This window comes from Ovis aries, chromosome 24 (assembly GCF_016772045.2).
Source record: "Ovis aries strain OAR_USU_Benz2616 breed Rambouillet chromosome 24, ARS-UI_Ramb_v3.0, whole genome shotgun sequence".
NCBI classification, from domain to species: Eukaryota; Metazoa; Chordata; class Mammalia; order Artiodactyla; family Bovidae; genus Ovis; species Ovis aries.
The window spans coordinates 36,934,970-36,953,349 of NC_056077.1; the positions used below are offsets into that span (position 1 = coordinate 36,934,970).

Here is an 18,380-nt window from a genome sequence, read left to right on the forward strand (position 1 = left end):
TAACCACCCAATACATTGTTACTATTAATGCTTTAAAGACTTGCTTTAAACATCTTCCTTTGGTATGCTGAAAAATGTTAAGGTGGTATGAAATGACCAAAAAGAGTAGAAGAAATCCAGGTAACTGAAGAATCATAAGAAATTTTGGAAAGATGTTTGTAATAGAATACCCATCCTGATGACCTAGAAGTTATCAGCATTCAGGCAGCCAGTAGAGACTCTCAGGAAAGAAAGAAAATCAGAGCTCCTCTGGAGTCTGGATGCTGAGAGTCCAGCCCTTCATTCTTGGTGACCTAGATAGTATTGAAAAGCAGAGACATTACTTTGCCAACTAAGGTCTGTCTAGTCAAGGCTATGGTTTTTCCAGTGGTCATGTATGGATGTGAGAGTTGGACTGTGAAGAAGGCTGAGCACCGAAGAATTGATGCGTTTGAACTGTGGTGTTGGAGAAGACTCTTGAGAGTCCCTTGGACTGCAAGGAGATCCAGCCAGTCCATTCTGAAGGAGATCAACCCTGGGATTTCTTTGGAAGGAATGATGCTAAAGCTGAAGCTCCAGTACTTTGGCCACTTCATGCAAAGAGCTGACTCATTGGAAAAGACTCTGATGCTGGGAGGGATTGGGGGCAGGAGGAGAAGGGGACGACCGAGGATGAGATGGCTGGATGGCATCACGGACTCGATGGATGCGAGTCTGAGTGAACTCCGGGAGATGGTGATGGACAGGGAGGCCTGGCGTGCTGCGATTCATGGGGTTGCAAAGAGTTGGACATGACTGAATGACTGAACTGAACTGAACTGAACTGGGCTCCTTTCAGGGCTGAAAGAAAGAATGCAGGAGATGGGTGATTCTGCAGTGGGAAAGATCTCCTGAGTCAAGGGGACCGTGGTCCTCTGAATGAACCCGTTCTTCTCCAGTTCTGCCGTTACTGGTGTCGTGGCGCAGGCCCGCAGAATGCTTGTAGACAGGTCTCATTCTTGGTTTCTCATTCAGCACGATGCACACACTTTCAAGTCATGCTTCTTTATCCATTGTAAAAACCTCTGGCTTTTGGTCTGAGGTTGTCAGACCACTTTCAAACAAGTTGTCACTTTGTGGGTAGTGAAAGACTTTTTGCTGCTGCTGCTGCTAAGTTGCTTCAGTCTTGTCCGACTCTGTTTGACCCCATAGATGGCAGCCCACCGGGCTCCCCCATCCCTGGGATTTTCTAGGCAAGAATACTGGAGTGGGTTGCCATTTCCTTCTGCAATGCATGTCTTCACTTAATGAAAATGGAGATTTTGGAATTTGCTTAAATCCCCGCCCCCCCCCCCCCCCCCCCCCCCCCCCCCCCCCCCCCCCCCCCCAATCCGGGACTTCGCTGGTGGTTCAGTGGTTAAGACTCGGCTTCCCAGTGCAGGGGGCGTGGGTTCAGCCCCTGGTTGGGAAACTAAGATCCTACATGCTGTGCAGTGCAGCCAAAAAGAAAAATTAAAAACAAGTTTTTCCTTTCTGTTTTTTCCTTTGTTACTATTTTCCTGCCTTCTTTTGGTTTAATAAAATATTTTAAAGTTTTACTTTATTTCAGCGATTGGATCTTTAAAGAGCTATACCAAGTTTAAAAGTAATTTTAAATTTGGCATTTTGGTTAATTACTTTTCAATACAGTGGGGAAATTTATAAGCCTTTTCAATAAGTGGTTTTTGGAAAACTGGATATACACATAAAAAAGAAGAAATCAAGTCCTTATCATAGACCACACACAAAAATCAACTAAAAATGGTTAAGTAGTTAAATGTAAGACCCCAAAGATAAAAATTCTAGAAGAATAGAGAAAAAGCTTAAAATTGGCTTTGGTAATGACTTCTTGAATATGACTCCAAAAAGCACAGGCAACAAGAGCAAAAACAAACAAGAAAGATTATATCAAAATAAAAAGCTTCTGCACAGCAAAGGAATTAATCAACAAAATGAACGGGCAACGTGCAGAGTGAGAGAAAATATTTTTGAACCATAATCTGATAAAGGATTAATAACCAAAATATATAAGAAATTCCTACAACTCAAAAACAAGATTAAATAAATGACCTTATTAAGGATAGGCAAAAGGTCTGAAGAGACATTTTTCCAAAGAATATTTTTAAACCTCAATCTGATAAAGGATTGTGCTCAGTCACTCAGTCATGTCCAATTCTTTGTGACCCCAAAGACTGTAGCCCACCAGGTAATATCAAAATATATAAGGGATTCCTACAACTCAATACCCCAAATTAAATGATCTTGTTAAGGATGGGCAAAAGACCTGAAGAGACATTTTTCTGAAGAAGACATTTTCCCAAAAATCATTTACAAGAAAATGCTCAACATGAACAATCATCAGGGAAATGCACGTCAAAACCACTAAGCTCACACCTGTTTGGATGGCTCTTATCAAGAGAATAAAAGATTACGACAAACAGAACAGAGGTTCCTCAAAAAAGTAAACACTGAACTACCATGTGATCTAGCAATTCCACTCCTGACTCCATGTCCAAAGGACCTGAAATCAGTACCTCAAAGATGGACCTGCACTCACATGTTCACCGCAGCATTACTGACAATAGCTGAGACACGGGAGCAGCCCAAACGTCCGTTATCAGGCGAGTGGATAAAGAAAGCCTGGTGTGTACATACAAAAAAATGTTATTCAGCCTCACAGGAAATCCTGCCATTTGTGACAGGATGTATCTTGATAAATGTTTCATATGCACTTGAAAGATGTGTATTATTCTTTTGTTGAATGGGATGTTCTCAATTAGGTCTAGTTAGTGAATAGCGCTTATTATTTCTTCAAATATTTTCTCTGTCCTTTTTCCTCTCTTTCAATGCTCCAATTATGCATATATTTATTAGGCCATTTGAGGTTGTCCTAAAGTTCACAGATACTCTGTTCATTAATTTTTTAGTTTTCTGTCTTATTTCATTTCTTGCAGCTTCTATTGCTAAGTCTTTATGCATCAATGTTTCCTTTTGCAATGTCCTGTCTGCTGCTGATCCTCTAATGTGTTTTTCATTTCTGACATTGTAGCCATCAACGCTAGCAACTTGTGTGTGCGTGCTTCTGTTTTACCTTTTTTAAAATGTCTTTATTAACATATTTAATCTTTCCTCTATCATTTTGAAAGTATGGAATATGTTATAATAAATTATTTAATGTCTTTGTCTTTTTTTGCTTTTGGCTGTGTCCTGTGGCCTGCAGGATCTCAGTTCCCCTACCAGGGATTGAACCTGGGGCCATAGCAGTGAAAGCCTGGAATCCTAACCACTAGACCACCAGGGTTCTGTCTGATCTAATCAATATAGTCAATAGAAGATTGCAAATTGTCTATTGAGTATCAGTTCTGAGTAGACTTTAAGTCACTGATTTTTCTATTCACTTTGTTTAATTGCAAGCCTGGTTATTATTATTATTTTTTATTGAATGCTAGACATTGTAAAATTTATCTTGTGTGTTAGATATTTTTGTATTCCTAAAAATATTCTTGAGCTTTTTTTTTTTTTTTTTTTGGAATGCAGTTATTGGGAATCTGATCCTTTTGGGTTTTGCTTTTGGGATTTGTTAAGTAGAACCACAACAGGGTTTAGTCTAGGTAGAATTATTCCTCACCATTGAGGCGAGGCTCTTCTGAGGATTACACCCAGCACTCCAAACTGGTTTTCCAGTTTGGCTGGTGGGAATAGGCACTCTTCCTGGCCTGGCTTGGGTCCAGGTCAAGGAAATTCTTTTCCCTAGCTTCGAGTGGTTGTATCTTGATGCTTCCTTATTTTAAAACTTTCTAAGAGCTCACATTTTTCTTTGAATACAATTTACTGGACTTTGCTTTTTTCCCTTCCTTTCTCCTTTCCCTTCCTCCTCCTCCATTTCTTTGGTTTTTCTAGCTTCCTTCCTTCCTTACCTCTCCCTCCCCCTCTTCCTCCCCGCCCTCTTTCTTCCCACTTCTCCTCATGCTTATATCCATCCTGGCCTCTCCTACTTCGCTCTGCAATTGCATCCACTGTCATACTGCCTTCTTTTCAGCTCCTTAATTACATCAAGATTTTTTTTTTTTTTCAACTTAAGGATTTTTGTACATCTTTGACTTTATCTGGATCTCTTTTTACTTTCAATTTTCTGGATAATCCTTATCTCAATTTAGAGATCTCAGCTTAGATGGCAGTTTAAAAAGAGGCTTTCCTTTGTGACCCAGTTGGTGACAGTGACTTCCCTGTTTTACCGTAGCATAGTAAATTCTTCTTTATCATCATTTAGCAATGGATATGCATTGTTTCGTCTTTCACGCTCTCCTTGCCTACTTCTAACGTCACCCCTTCACAACCACACTTTCTTTGTAATACTACTCCATTCCAAATCTGTTTCCCTTGTTCTATCACCACCCCACCTCTCCAACCACTGCAAGAGACAGGCACCTGTGCCAGGGAGGTCTGTCCTTTTACTGCAGGCTCTGACACAGAGCGATGGCTCCAAGAGGGTGGCCACAGGGCTAAACTGCTGGACAGATTTCTTCCCTGGAGTTTTCTCAATTGGAGGTGGAGGAGTATTGTATTTCAAGCTAAAAATATGGCATGAGAGCTTCCAGCTGTATGGGTACTCTCCATCGAAAAATGTCTGAGAGAATGAGATCAGAGACCCAAGCCAAGATGAAAGATGGGAAAAGAAGGCATTGACATGATTCAAGTAATTGGCTCTAGCTGGTGCACAGATGAGTTCTACCCCATTCACTGCTGTGATCCCACAACCTTCCCTTAAGATAGTGTAAGTTTTGTTAAATGTCATTGGCATTTGAAGAATGTTGACTAATATAAACCGGTAAGCCAACATGATGTAGTGTGTCTGTTTACTTGTTCTCTCTCTCGGTCTTATGGGGGAAGAGCGCATGCTTGCTTGTTCGTTACTGTACACAATACAATGCTTGGGACTTAGCAGATGATCACCGAATACTGGTCAATAAATCAATACATAAATGCTGTAACCACTTTAGCTAGAAGGATATTATACGCTCGTAAGAATGAGAGCACCAAGTAAATCCTTAGAAGTTTTGAAGAAAGTGGTGATACAGTGAATCTACTCAAAGAATAAACAAAATAAGCTCGGTGAAATAAGACATTTCAGTATCTGAGTTGAGAAAGAGAAACAAAGGATATCTCAATAGATCCTTCACCTCTAATGGTAACGGTAATGGAGAGGAGGGCTTCCCTTGTAGCTCAGTCGGTAAAGAATCTGCCTGCAGTACAGGAGACCCGGGTTCGATCCCTGGGTTAGGAAGATCCCCTGGAGAAGGAAATGGCAACCCACTCCAGTATCCTTGACTGGAAAATCTCATGGACAGAGGAACCTAGTGGATTGCAGTTCATGGGGTCGCAAAGAGTCAGGCATGACTGAGCGACTAACACAATGGAGAGGAAGAGCCGAGCATAACTGAGATGGGAGTAAATGAGGAGATGTATATCTACACCACTTTAAAAAATTCTGTATCTGGTCTTTCCACATGTTATACCGATGTAGTCTAAGAAACTGGAGAATAACCAACAGCAAGGATGGGAAGTGTTACTGGTAATCACCACTCTCCATTCCTTACCTTTTCTCCTGTGCGATGGCACATGGGGAAACCCTCCACTGGGTCCTGTGGGCAACAGGGACTCGATCTTTCTCAGATTGTTTTCTCCAAACGGTTGGATGGAAAGGGGCAAGAGAGTCTGGGTTTCAAGATGGTAAAATAAACCAGGGACTCTAGGAACTGTTTCTCTCCACAGTTAACTAGCCCTTGGAGATGAAATTCCCATGTTATCTTCTGAGCCACAGTCCTCAAAATATCGCAGTCCCCTGACCCCTACAAACAAACTTCAAGCAAAGCCCTTTGGGAATGCTTATCTCATGCACAATGCAAGCCTAAGTAATGGTTTCCAGAAGAGATTTAGGATGTGTCCTTTGGGTGGGAATCCCTGATGCCATGTACTTAGTGTCCCCTATTTGCCTCAGCTGACATAGATCCTCTGGGTTTAGGGAAGTTTTATTTCTCACAGATGATGCTCCTCTTTTTTCACGATTGGCTCACATCAGGCCAAGTCTTTCCTTGTTCTAGCTGTTATGATTCCTGCTGAGGAAATGTAATGTCATCAGGAAGGGGCTTATTCTCAAAACACCAGTGCTAGAGCCAGATTTTTACTTCATTAAATGGGAAAGGAGGTGTAAAGCTAAGAAGAGAGTGCCTTGAAAGATCCAATAGAACATGAAATCCAAAACATTTTTCTTTTGACTTTGGACTCACTGATGATGACGCTGGTATTAAGTATAGCTTGTTAACCAGGAAACATTAATGTAAATTGTTATGATTCGAGTGCTCATTGCTATCTTTGGATGGAGAGGTGGCTGATATGTTTGGGGGCAGAGAAAGCATATGCATGATTCAAAGTTTCAACTAACAGATTAAAGAAAAGTTTAGTTACTTAATTTGTGCTGATGCATGATGATGGAGTTCAAAATCTGAACACATTTTGCAAGAGTGTTCCGGAATTACAGACTGTCTTGCTCCTGCTGACGCTCTGTCATTCAAAGATTCAGTGTAAACAACAAAGACTGTGTAGATGATATCCTCTATGCTGTTCCTCAGTAAACGGCAGTGTTAAGAGTTATGATGGGAATCTGATCAACATCTCAGAAAGGCCCTGTTTGGATGTTCAGTAGCTAATGTGTGTGGCAGTGTGGAACTATTCTGCACCCTCTATTTCACTACTGCACTTGTGTTCCCCACAAGAAACTTTTCCTTGAAACTAAGGCATCCTCTGGCGTTGTCAGCATATTACTGGAACCCTCAAGTTACAGGGTGACGATTGGTGATTCCGTGAGGAAAGCAGTCTGAGAAGGCAGAGGAAAGTCTCTTGAGGGACATAAATCAGACTAGGGAAATCATTAGTGAAGTTCCTATGGGAGGAAGAGAGACATGAATCAGACAATGGGAAAATTTATGATGCTATGGAGATTTACAGAGAAATACAGAAACTAATGAGGAAAGAGGGAAGTATATGGATCCTTAAGTAAAGGGAAATGTATGGATGTGCTGATGGGGCTGGAATGACCAGAGAGAATGTGGGGAACACTGGGCTGTCAGACCACAGGAAGCTAAGTTTGAAATAACAGTGTAAGGCCCTAAAGATGCTCCTCTGCTGCATGAAATGGAGAGAGATTACTGGTCAAATTACACCCTGAAGAATACATCCAATCCCGAGTTCTTCACTCTAAAAAGTAAGTAATCTGGAATACATGAAGATCCAGGAAGATGCTTAGAAGGAAAAACACAAAGAGGGATAGGGTGGGTATTTGGGGATTAATTTAGACTATTTTTTTTTTTAAAGTTCACTTTCACCGTGGAGATTGAGTTCTTATTCTGATCAGTATTTATGTGAGAATTAGATAAAGGGCCTATTGGGAAATCTGGCAGATTAAATGTTGTGATCCTGGCTTTATCAGCCTGATTTGTAATTTTCATGCTCTCAGGTCTTCCTAGGTCTTATCTTTCCTGTTTTCAGATACATAATTATGGTAGGTTTGTTATGTGTCGCCTTGGCACCCATGCACCTCTCTTTAAACTATACTTAATCTTCAAACAAAGACAATATCAACATACCCTTCCACCTACCTGGATACAACTATCCCATGTACAGCTAAAAACCATGTAACCCTCTCCAAAGAGGAACAAATAAAACACACTAACCTTTTTCCCATAAAAAAGGTGAAATTAATTTTACTCCTAATTCTTACTCTCCTTTTATGTCCTGTAACTTAAATACTGAGATATGAAGCCAACCATATTAATATATCTCATGGTAGACAAAGGGATGACTGAGTGGAATAAACAGAAATATTTAGTAAATATATCTATGCATAAGATATTCACATATCAATAAGTAAGAAATGCCTATAATATTGTGAGTTTTCATTCTGCAGCTGCTCACACAGTCATGACTGGTTTTTCTAAATACCTTCTTTCACAACCCATTCCATATTCCCTTTGTTTTCAGTGGGTCGTGGTTACTTGTTGGGTGGGGAGCAGCCCTAACTTTCACTCCTGAAGGATCTGGGCCATTAGCAGTCTTGTCTGAATTGGGTTGTTGTGATTTTCCACTGATTTTCATCACTGGACATTTGAATACAGAGTGCACCCCAGAAAATCTGAATTCCAGACTTGTTCCTCCTTATTCCCATGTAGTAGCAACTCAGTTTTCCCTTGCTAGTCAGGATCTATCACAACCACTAGCAGAGTAACTTTCTTTGCCTGTTGATTCAGTGATAAGAAGAGTCCAAAGTGGCAGTCTCAGCTCTCAGTAAATGAAATTGTGTTGCCTGATGAAGGAATTTCTTCCTTTGTAACTAGCAGAGCCTAAAAGTGTGAGGGTAAAAAATTTGGCAGTGGATCCTAGTTATAAATGGTACAGTGGGGGACTCATTCCCACTTCCACCTCTTGATTTCTGTCCCATGAACTGTTGCAATAGAAGAAACAGCACCATAAGTTGATAGAGAAATTTAGAACATATACCACATCTTAGAGGACAATGCCCCAGCAATATGAGGTGTTGTCAACTACCAGTTGCTGTAACTGAGTCTTCAGAAGTCTGTCTGGTCAATTGTCTCTGGATGCTGGAGAATATGGAATACACTAATGGATTCCTTCAGCGTGGGCCCATCCCCACATTTCATTTGCTGTGAAATGAGCTCCTTATTCAGCAGTAATAACATTACTTCACGGAATAACATGGTGAACAGAGCATTGTGGATGTTCATAGGTGGTCCTTTTGGCAGCAGTGCTCTAGGGAAAGGAGGCAAATCTGTATCCAAAGTGTCAACTCCAATAAGAAAAAAGTAAAGTCCCTTCAATAATGGAAGCTATCCAGTATCATCAGTCTACCACCAAGTGTCTGAAAGCACTATGGGATGATGTCATATCAGGGGCTCAGAGCTGGGGCTCTGTTGGCAGATGGGCACTCAGTGGTGGCTAGACTGGCCGTGGTGACTACAAGTCCATGTTGTTGAGCCATGTAGAGCCTCTATCCATGCTGCTATAGCAACTCTGGGAGTCCATTGGCATGAACAGCACTGAGAAAGAAGGCCGGCATCCACAGAAGAGGTTAGCGGTTGGAAAGGATGACTCATTTTGTGGACCACAGTAGTGGATCTTTCTTCCTTTCTTTGCTGTGAATATTTGCATATTTTTGGTGGTGTGCAGGATAGTTACATGAGCAGAAGGATGGCTGTGTTGTGTTTATTTGGGGGCGATGTGTCATTTAAGGAGATGTGTTAAGTGTATGTTTGCCAAATATACTGAAGATGAACTCTGGAGTTTTTTAATATGTCATCTTGGCTAGGATGAACTACATTTACTAGAATTCCCATTGCCGTGAGTTTCTGGTTAAGGTGGGCCACCTGAGAGATTCTCAGGAAGATTGAGAGGGCAGGGGGAAGCATCCGTTGTTGCTGATGGGCTGACTCCCCTCACTGGTGTGAGGTGGCCGTGAACCGGCAGTTACTCTGCCTTCCCCTGGATCTTCCTCTAGTTTCTCTGACTCCGGGGCCAGGACTGTGCATTTAGCCTTGTTAAGCAGCTCCAGCTTGTGCAAGAGAAACTATGCCACCAGTTTCAGAGGCAACAATAATGACATGGGTCTCAGTCTGCCCTTGTGGGATTTATGTCATGTTTGTGGGTTCCAGCCTGACCTTGAGCTACCACGCTTTTATACCCATCTTCCCTTTCTGATTGCTTGCCTCATGGAGTTCAAGTTCTAGAATCAGATAGAAAGGTGATAGCTTTACATAGACTGCTTAACCAGCTTTCACAGTCAAGTAAGGCCAAATTTCTATACAAGACATTAAATGTGTATGTATGTAAATCTCTTGGTGGTTCAGCTTTTCTGGTTAAACCCTGACTGATGTAAGAAAAGATCTGTATATAAATATTATATTTATATCATATATAACATTTAGAGTGTATCTATAAAGTGTATATACTTCAAAAAGAATATATGTATATATACACATATAAATGTATATATCTTCCTTATTGAGGAGAGACTTGTTTAGAAGTCTACCACTAATAGAGTCTAGGTATTCTGAAATTTCAGAGTGATCATTCATATTTGTGAGCAGAGATCTGAAGTTCTCTTATTTAAAAAAAGAGAAATTTCAATAATCAGAGCTGTTGAATAATTAGAACCAGAAAAATATTATTCTTCAAAATTCTTCTGTGGATCGAAAGAGGCTTATCGTCAGGGTGGATGAACCCCAGTATTCCTGATACCACATTTCATCTCCACTTCCTGTTTCCCAGGGGCTGAGGACGGGGAGACGTGGCAAAGGAATCAGTCCTCTCTGGTAGACTTCGTCCTGGAAGGGCTCTTTGCTGACTCTCTCGCCCACCTTTTCCTTTTCTGCTTGACCATGGTGGTCTTCCTCATTGCTGTGAGCGGCAACACCCTCACCCTGCTCCTCATCTGCGCGGACCCCCGGCTTCACACCCCCATGTACCTCCTCCTCAGCCAGCTCTCCCTCGTGGATCTGATGCACGTCTCTACCACCATGCCCAAGATGGCGACCAACTACCTATCTGGCCAGAAGTCCATCTCCTTTGTGGGCTGTGCGACCCAGCACTTCCTCTATCTGACTCTGGGAGGTGCGGAGTGTCTTCTCCTAGCTTTCATGTCCTATGACCGCTATGTTGCCATCTGTCATCCACTGCGCTACACTGTTCTCATGAACGGAAAGGTGATGCTAATGATGGCCGCCATGTCTTGGCTGGGAGCATCCCTGAACTCCCTAATTTACACGGCAAGCTTGATGCGTTTCCCTTTCTGTGGGCCTCGACAAATCCACCACTTCTACTGTGAGTTTCCAGCTGTTGTGAAGTTGGTGTGTGGAGACATCGCTGTGTATGAGGCCACAGTGTACATCAGCACCCTCCTCCTCCTCCTTCTCCCCATCCTCTTGATTTCTGCATCCTATGTCTTCATCCTCCACAGGGTCATTCGGATGCGTGCAGCTGGGAGTAAGAGAAATGCCTTTGCCACTTGCAGCTCTCACCTCACTGTGGTTTCCCTATGGTTTGGCGCTTGCATCTTCTCATATATGAGGCCCAGGGCCCAGCGCACTCCACTGCAAGACAAAGTGGGTTCTGTGTTCTACAGCATCATCACTCCCACATTGAATCCATTGATTTATACTCTCCGGAATAAAGATGTAGCTAAGGCTCTGAGGAGGGTGCTGGGGAGAGACCGTATCACTAAAAGATCGCGAGTGCGGTTGTCCTGAGCACATTAGTGGAATTCCCATCAGCTCCTTAAATTGTTCTCTGTAAACTGCAATGATATTTTCAAGGGTCCAGAGCCTTGATGACTACTGCAAAATTGAAGTGGTTAACACACATTTCCAGTATTCTCACTTGCTGTCAGGCATCGAAGCTCCGTACAGTACCATCTTAGTCCATTTGGGCTGCTATAACAACAGTACCAAGACTTGGTGACTTAGACAACAGACATTATTTCTCACAGTTTTGGAGGCTGAGAAGTACAAAGATCAAGTCTTCACGGTGCTAGACACTCTTTCATTTCCTTTTGATCTCTTTTCAAATGGAATCTTGCCCAAACTTGCCTCCCTGATGAGCCTATTTAAAGCAGCCTCTTCACTCTTTGTCCCCTGATCCTACCTTGTGATCATACTTCTCTGATATTGCATAACATTCTGTTCTTATTGTCTGCTTCCTAGGGTGAAATTTTCAAGAGGGTAAGGAGTTTTGCTTTGTTTCCTGTTGTCTCACCAATGCCAAGAAAAGAGTCTGACATGAAACAAGTACTCAATAACTACTTGTTTATGGATTAATAAATGAAAGGGACCTACATTTTCTTACTATCTCACGTGACATGAAAGATAGCCACATATTAATCCTACGTAGATGCAGAGACTTGACATATCAGTGAACTTTCCTGGAGTCTAGTGGGCTGAGGGATGCCAGGGAATCTTCCCGACCCAGGAATCAAACCTGGGTCTCCCGCATTGCAGGCAGAAGCTTTACCATCTGAGCCACCAGGGAAGCCCAGGGACACCAAAGCCACAGCCAAATATCTAGCTCTTGCTTTTCCTACTAGTTATTCAGGCTCGGGACCATCTTCAGAAGAAAAATACTTGATGCTTGAGAGCAAAGTTCTGCTTTCTTTGATGCGTAAGTATTTTCTCTTTGAGAAACAGCTTTTCACCATTCTATAATAAGATGAGCTGCCCATCCTGAGTAGGGTGCTATGTTATACACAAAGCCTTAAGGTTGGATTTGTGTTGTAACACTCCAATATCAAGTAGACAGAATTTTCAGAGATGTGGTGCATGCGTTATTCCTGAAGGCACAATGGTCTGATATAAACAGCGAGCTCACAAGCCTAGTTACCGAGAGTGGTTGTTCTTCTGCTACGCCCACCCCTACTCTCTATACACATACACGTACAACTACGACCTTGTCCAGGATGCTATAGGATTATTTGGGAATGAAACAGTCTGAGCTAAGCTGATGGATGGTTATTCATGTAATGCTAACATCTGCCAAAGGTAAATAGTATAGCGCATTGTGACCTCACTTTGAGAAGAGTTACTGTTGTTCATTGTTCAGTTGCTTAGTCGTATCTAACTCTTTGCGACCCTGCAGACTGCAGCATGCCAGGCTTCCCTGTCCTTCATTATCTCCTAGAGTTTGCTCAGACTCATGTCCATTGAGTTGATGATGCCGTCTAACTCTATAACTGTAATTATTTTTGATATATTCTAGATATTAACCCTTTATCTTATATAGGGCTTACAAATATCTCTGTCATTCCATTGGTTGCCTTTTACTCTGTTGATTGTGTCATTTGATGAACATGTTTTAAAACTTTGATATATTCCCATTTATTTATTTTTACTTTTGTTGCCTGGGATTTCTGTGTCATATCCAAGAAAACACTGTAAATGCAATGTCATGAAATTTTCTCTCTGTGCTTTCTTCTAAGAGTTTCATAGTTTTAGCTCTTACATTAGGTTTTTGATATATTTCCAGTTAAATTTTGAAAATGGTGTAAGGTAAGGGTCCAATTTTTTTCCACTTACTATAGAAATCAAATAGAATAAAATACTTAGGAATTAACTTATCCAAGAAAGTGAAAGATCTGTACACTGAAAACTAACAAACACTGCTGAAAGAAGGTAAAGATATGTAAATAAATGGAAAGATATCCTATGTTTATGGATTGGAAATATTTACATTGTTAAGACCTCTTTATTACCCAAACTGATCTACAGAGCCAAGGCAAAACCTACCAAAATCTCAGTGGCATTTTGTTTTCAAAAAAAGAAATATCTATCCTAAAATGTATATGGAATTAAGGGACCTCAAATAGCCAATGCAATCCTGGAAAAGACTAAAACTAGAAAACTCACACTTTCTGATTTCAAAACTTACTACAAATTTATAGTAATCAAAAAAGTGTGATACTACCATATAAAGGGATGTATAGACCAATGGAATGGAATAGACACCACAGAAAAAGATCCTCATATATACAATGAGATTATTATCATCAAGGATACTAAGATCATTCAATGGGAAAAGGACAATCTTTTCAATAACTGTGCTGTGAAAACTGGATATCCACATGCAAAAGCATAAAGCTAGACCCTTACCTTACGCTATACAAAGCATTAAGTGAAAATGTATCAACTATCTAAATGTAAGAATTAAAACCATTAAACTATTATTTTCTTCTTAGAAGAAAACATAAGGGAAAAGCATCCTGATAAGAGGTTAACATCCAGAATATACAAAAATGACTACAATTCAAAGACGGTCACAATAAAATAACCTAAACATGGGCAAAGGACTTGAAAAGACATTTTTCCAAACAAGTTATACAAATGGTCAACAAGCACATGAAAGGATGCTCAACCTCACAAATCATTTGGTGTATAATTTATGAAAATCATCTCAAACAGGATTAATGGCTTGAAAGTAAGACCTGAAACCGCAAAACTCCTGGAAGAAAACATAAGGGACAAGCTCCTTGACATTAGTCTTGACAATATTTTTTAGATATGGCACCAAAAGCAAAAAGAACGAGAGCAAAAATAAACAAGTGGGACCATGTTAAACTAAAAAGCAAAAGATTTTCACAGCAAGTGAAGTGAAGTGAAAGTCGCTCAGTCGTGTCCAACTCTTTGTGACCCCATAGTCCATGAAATTCTCCAGGCCATACTGGAGTGGGTAGACTTTCCCTTCTCTAGGGGATCTTCCCAACCCAGGGATCGAACCCAGGTCTCCCACATTGCAGGTGGATTCTTCACCAGTTGAGCCACTAGGGAAGTCCAAGAATATAGGCGTGGGTAGCCTATCCCTTCTCCGGCGGATCTTTCCAATCCAGGAATCGAACTGGGGTTTCCTACATTGCAGGCAGATTCTTTACCAACTGAGCTATCAGGGAAGCCCTTCACAGAAAGGGAAATCATCAAAAAAACATCAAGTCAACCTAGAGAATGGGGGAAATAGTTACAAATCATTTATGTGATTATGGGCTTAATGTCCAAAATATATCAGAAACCCATACAACTCAATAGCCAAAACACACACACACAAATCAGATTAAAAAATAGGCTGAAGAACTGAAAAGACTTTTTCCAAAGAAGACACACAAATGGCTAACAGGAATATGAAAATGTGCTCAATATCCCTAATCATCAGGGAAATGCAAGTCAAAACCACAGTGGTATCACCTCACACCTGTGAGAATGGCTCTTCTCAAAAAGAACAGAGACAATTGCTGAGGAGGATTTGGAAAAAAGAGAATCCTTGTGCCCTGTTGTTGTTGCTGTTTAGTCACTAAGTTGAATCTGACTCTTTCAATCCCATGGACTGCAGCATGCCAGGCTTCCCTATCTCCTGGAGTTTGTTCAAACTCACGTCCATTGAGCTGGTGATGCCATCCAACCATCTCTTCCTCTGCTGCCCCCTTCTCCTCCTGCCCTCAATCTTTCCCAGCATCAGGATCTTGGGAATGTAAATTGGTAGCGTTACTATTGAAAAAATATTCAGGTTCCTCAATAATTAAAAATAGAACCACATTATGATCTAGGAATTCCAGTTCTGGGTAGAAATCCAAGTAAATGAAATCTCTGTCTTGAAAAGTTATCTTTCCCCATGTTCGCTGCAGTATTATTAATAGTAGTCAAAATATGGAAACAACCTCAGTGTCTGTCTAAGGATGAATGGATAAAGAAAATGTGGCATATATATACAATGGAATGTTAGTTCTATAAAAAATAAAGAATTCTTGTCATTTGTGACAACATGGGTGGACCTTGAGGGCATTGTGCTAAGTGAAATAAGTCAGACAGAGAAAGACAAATACTCTATGATATCGCTTGTGTGTAGGATCAAAAAAGACCCTCCACTTTTAGATACAGAAAACAGATTAGTGATTGCCAGAGCTGGGGCTAGGGGTGGGGAAAACAGGAAAAGGTGATCAAAATTTAAAAATTTCCAGTAGTAAGATAAATTAGTTTGAAGGGTATAATATACAGCATGGTGACTATAGTTAACAGTATGAATTGTATATTTGAAAGTTGCCAAGAGATTACATCTAGGTTCGATGCAGGATACAGGATGTTTGGGGCTGGTGCTCTGGGATGACCCAGAGAGATGGTATGGGGAAGGAGGTGGGAGGGGGGTTCAGGATTGGGAACTCATGTGTACACCCGTGGTGGATTCATGTTGATGTATGGCAAAACCAATACAGTATTATAAAGTAAAATAAAGTAAATTTAAAAAAAAAGAAAAAAGAAAAAGCTATAACTACTTGAGGCAAATTAACAAAACTCATTTTGGTAATCATTTTGGAATATATACATACATTGAATCATTGTCTTGTACACCTTGAACTAACACAATGTCAAATGTCATTCACATCTTAACAGCAGTAGGAGAAATGAATCTCACTCTTTAATAAAAGCAAACAAAAGCCATGATGAGATACCACATCGTGCTCATTAAGATGGTTACTACTAAAACAGCAGAGATGAGCAACTATTGGCAAAGATGTGGGGAAACTGGAAAGCTTGTGCACTGTTGGTGGAATATAAAATGGTGCAGCCACTCAATAATTTGATGGTTCCTCAAAAGATTAAAAAAAGAAAGACAATTACAGCAATTCTATTTCTGGGTGTATGGCCAAAAGAACTGAAAGCAGGATCTCAAGGCAGTATTTATACACCCTGTTCACAGCAGCATAATTCACAAGAGCCCCAAAGTGGAAGCAATTCAAGATTGATGAATGAATGGATTAACAAATGTGGCAAATATATATACAATGGAATCTTATTCATCCTTGAAGAGGAAGGAAATTTTGACATGTACTACAATATGGATGAAACTTGAGGACATTATTCTATGAGAACTAAACCATTTATTAAAATACAAATGCCTAGAAGAGTCAAGTTCAGAGACAGAACCTAAAATGATGAATGCCAGGTGATGGGAAATTCTTTCATGGGTGTAGAGGTGTAGTTTGGGAAGATAAAAAGAGTTTTGGAGATTTGTTGCACACAATATGAAAGTACTTAATGCTACTGAACTATATATTTTAAAATAGTAAACATGGTAAGTTTTATGTTATGGGTATTTTATCTCAATTAAAAAATTATGTAAAAACTTTTTACATAATTGGATTGAACTGTATGCTGTATTGAACTGTACGCTGTATTGAACTGTACGCTGGATTGAATACAGGGTACTCTCATCGTTAATGATTTTTAAAAAGCTATAATCCCCAAATGTACCACAAACATACATTTTAATGGGAAAAAAACCATTAGAAACATTTCCAAAACTAAAGATACAAACCTCACAATTACTGCTACCACTAAGCATTGTAGTAAAGAATGCTGCCTATACATTAGGAAAGAGTTAAGTTATCCTGAGCAGAAAGAATCTTTACACTATTTTTTGTACCTTGTTGCTGCTGCTGCTGCTGCTAAGACGCTTCAGTCATGTCTGACTCTGTGCGACCCCATAGATGGAAGCCCACCAGGCTCCCCTGCCCCTGGGATTCTCCAGGCAAGAACACTGGAGTGGGTTGCCATTTCCTTCTCCAATGCAAGAAAGTGAACAGTGAAAGTGAAGTCACTCAGTCGTGTCCGACTCGTAGCGACCCCATGGACTGCAGCCTACCAGGCTCCTCCAGCCATGGGATTTTCCAGGCAAGAGTACTGGAGTGGGGTGCCATTGCCTTTCTCCATGGTAACTCTCCTCTGCTCTCACCAAACCTCCATCAGCTGTAAAAGGGACCAGCCACTGCAATCAGCTGGGGCCACTCTATAAAATCAAGTCTATCAGCCCACTGGAAACACTCTGGGTTAGAAATATCCCACATCTCTTCAAAGTCAGAAGGACAGAGTCATTAAAGCAATACTTCTATACACTTAGATTGAAAAGTTTTGACTTAAAAACAACAAAAACCAGAGAAATGTTTTAAAAGCTGATCAGAAATGGTTTCCTTTTCTTGCCACGCATTATCCCTAGTCCTTCTTTGAAAAGGATATATTAAATCCAAAGTTTATATAAAGGGATTTTGGCTTTCAGTTAAAAGTGAATAAAGTCGCAAAGAGTCGAACGCAACTGAGCGACGGAACTGAACTGAACTGAACTGAGAGCATATGTTGAATGAGAGAGGGAGAGAGTAAATGAATGAATTTCAAAGTGGGCTCACTTTCTAGTTTTCCAGCTCAACATGGAAAAGATGGGGAGATGCCACAACTACAGAAAGAACAAAGGACAGTGCAATGAAAACACGTGCCCTGAGTTTTCACTTCTGTAAGCAACCTAGATGTCCATCAGTAGACGAATGGATAAGAAAGCTGTGGTACATACACACAATGGAATATTACTCAGCCATTAAAAAGAATACATCTGAATCAGTTCTAATGAGGTGGATGCAACTGGAGCCTATCGTATAGAACAGTCTTTTGGACTCTGTGGGAGAGAGCGAGGGTGGGATGATTTGGGAGAAAGGCATTGAAACATGTATATTATCATATGTGAAACGGATCGCCAGTCCAGGTTCGATGCATGAGACAGGGTGCTCGGGGCTGGTGCAATGGCATGACCCAGAGGGATGGGAGGGGGTGGGAGGTGGGGGGGGTCCAGGATGAGGAACACATGTACACCGTGGCGGATTCATGTCCATGTATGGCAAAACCACTACAATATTGTAAAGTAATTAGCCTCCAATTAAAATAAATAAATTTATATTTAAAAGAATAAAAAATATAAAGTAGAAAGTGAAAAAAAAAAAAACCCCAAACAAAACCTCC

General features: G+C 40.7%; 1 protein-coding gene across 1 annotated transcript; it reads left to right on the forward strand.

Annotated features, from left to right (window-relative positions):
* The first annotated feature begins 10,318 nt into the window (after positions 1 to 10,318).
* On the forward strand, positions 10,319 to 11,983 carry LOC101104468 (olfactory receptor 2AE1). Its single transcript, XM_027961545.3, has one exon. The coding sequence runs from the start codon at positions 10,446 to 10,448 to the stop codon at positions 11,310 to 11,312; it is 867 nt and encodes a 288-aa protein (XP_027817346.2). The 5' UTR covers positions 10,319 to 10,445; the 3' UTR covers positions 11,313 to 11,983.
* Positions 11,984 to 18,380: the final 6,397 nt, after the last annotated feature.

Excerpts from the sequence above, each read along its gene's own strand:
- LOC101104468 (XM_027961545.3), top strand. The coding sequence starts at position 10,446 with ATGGTGGTCTTCCTCATTGCTGTGAGCGGCAACACCCTCACCCTGCTC.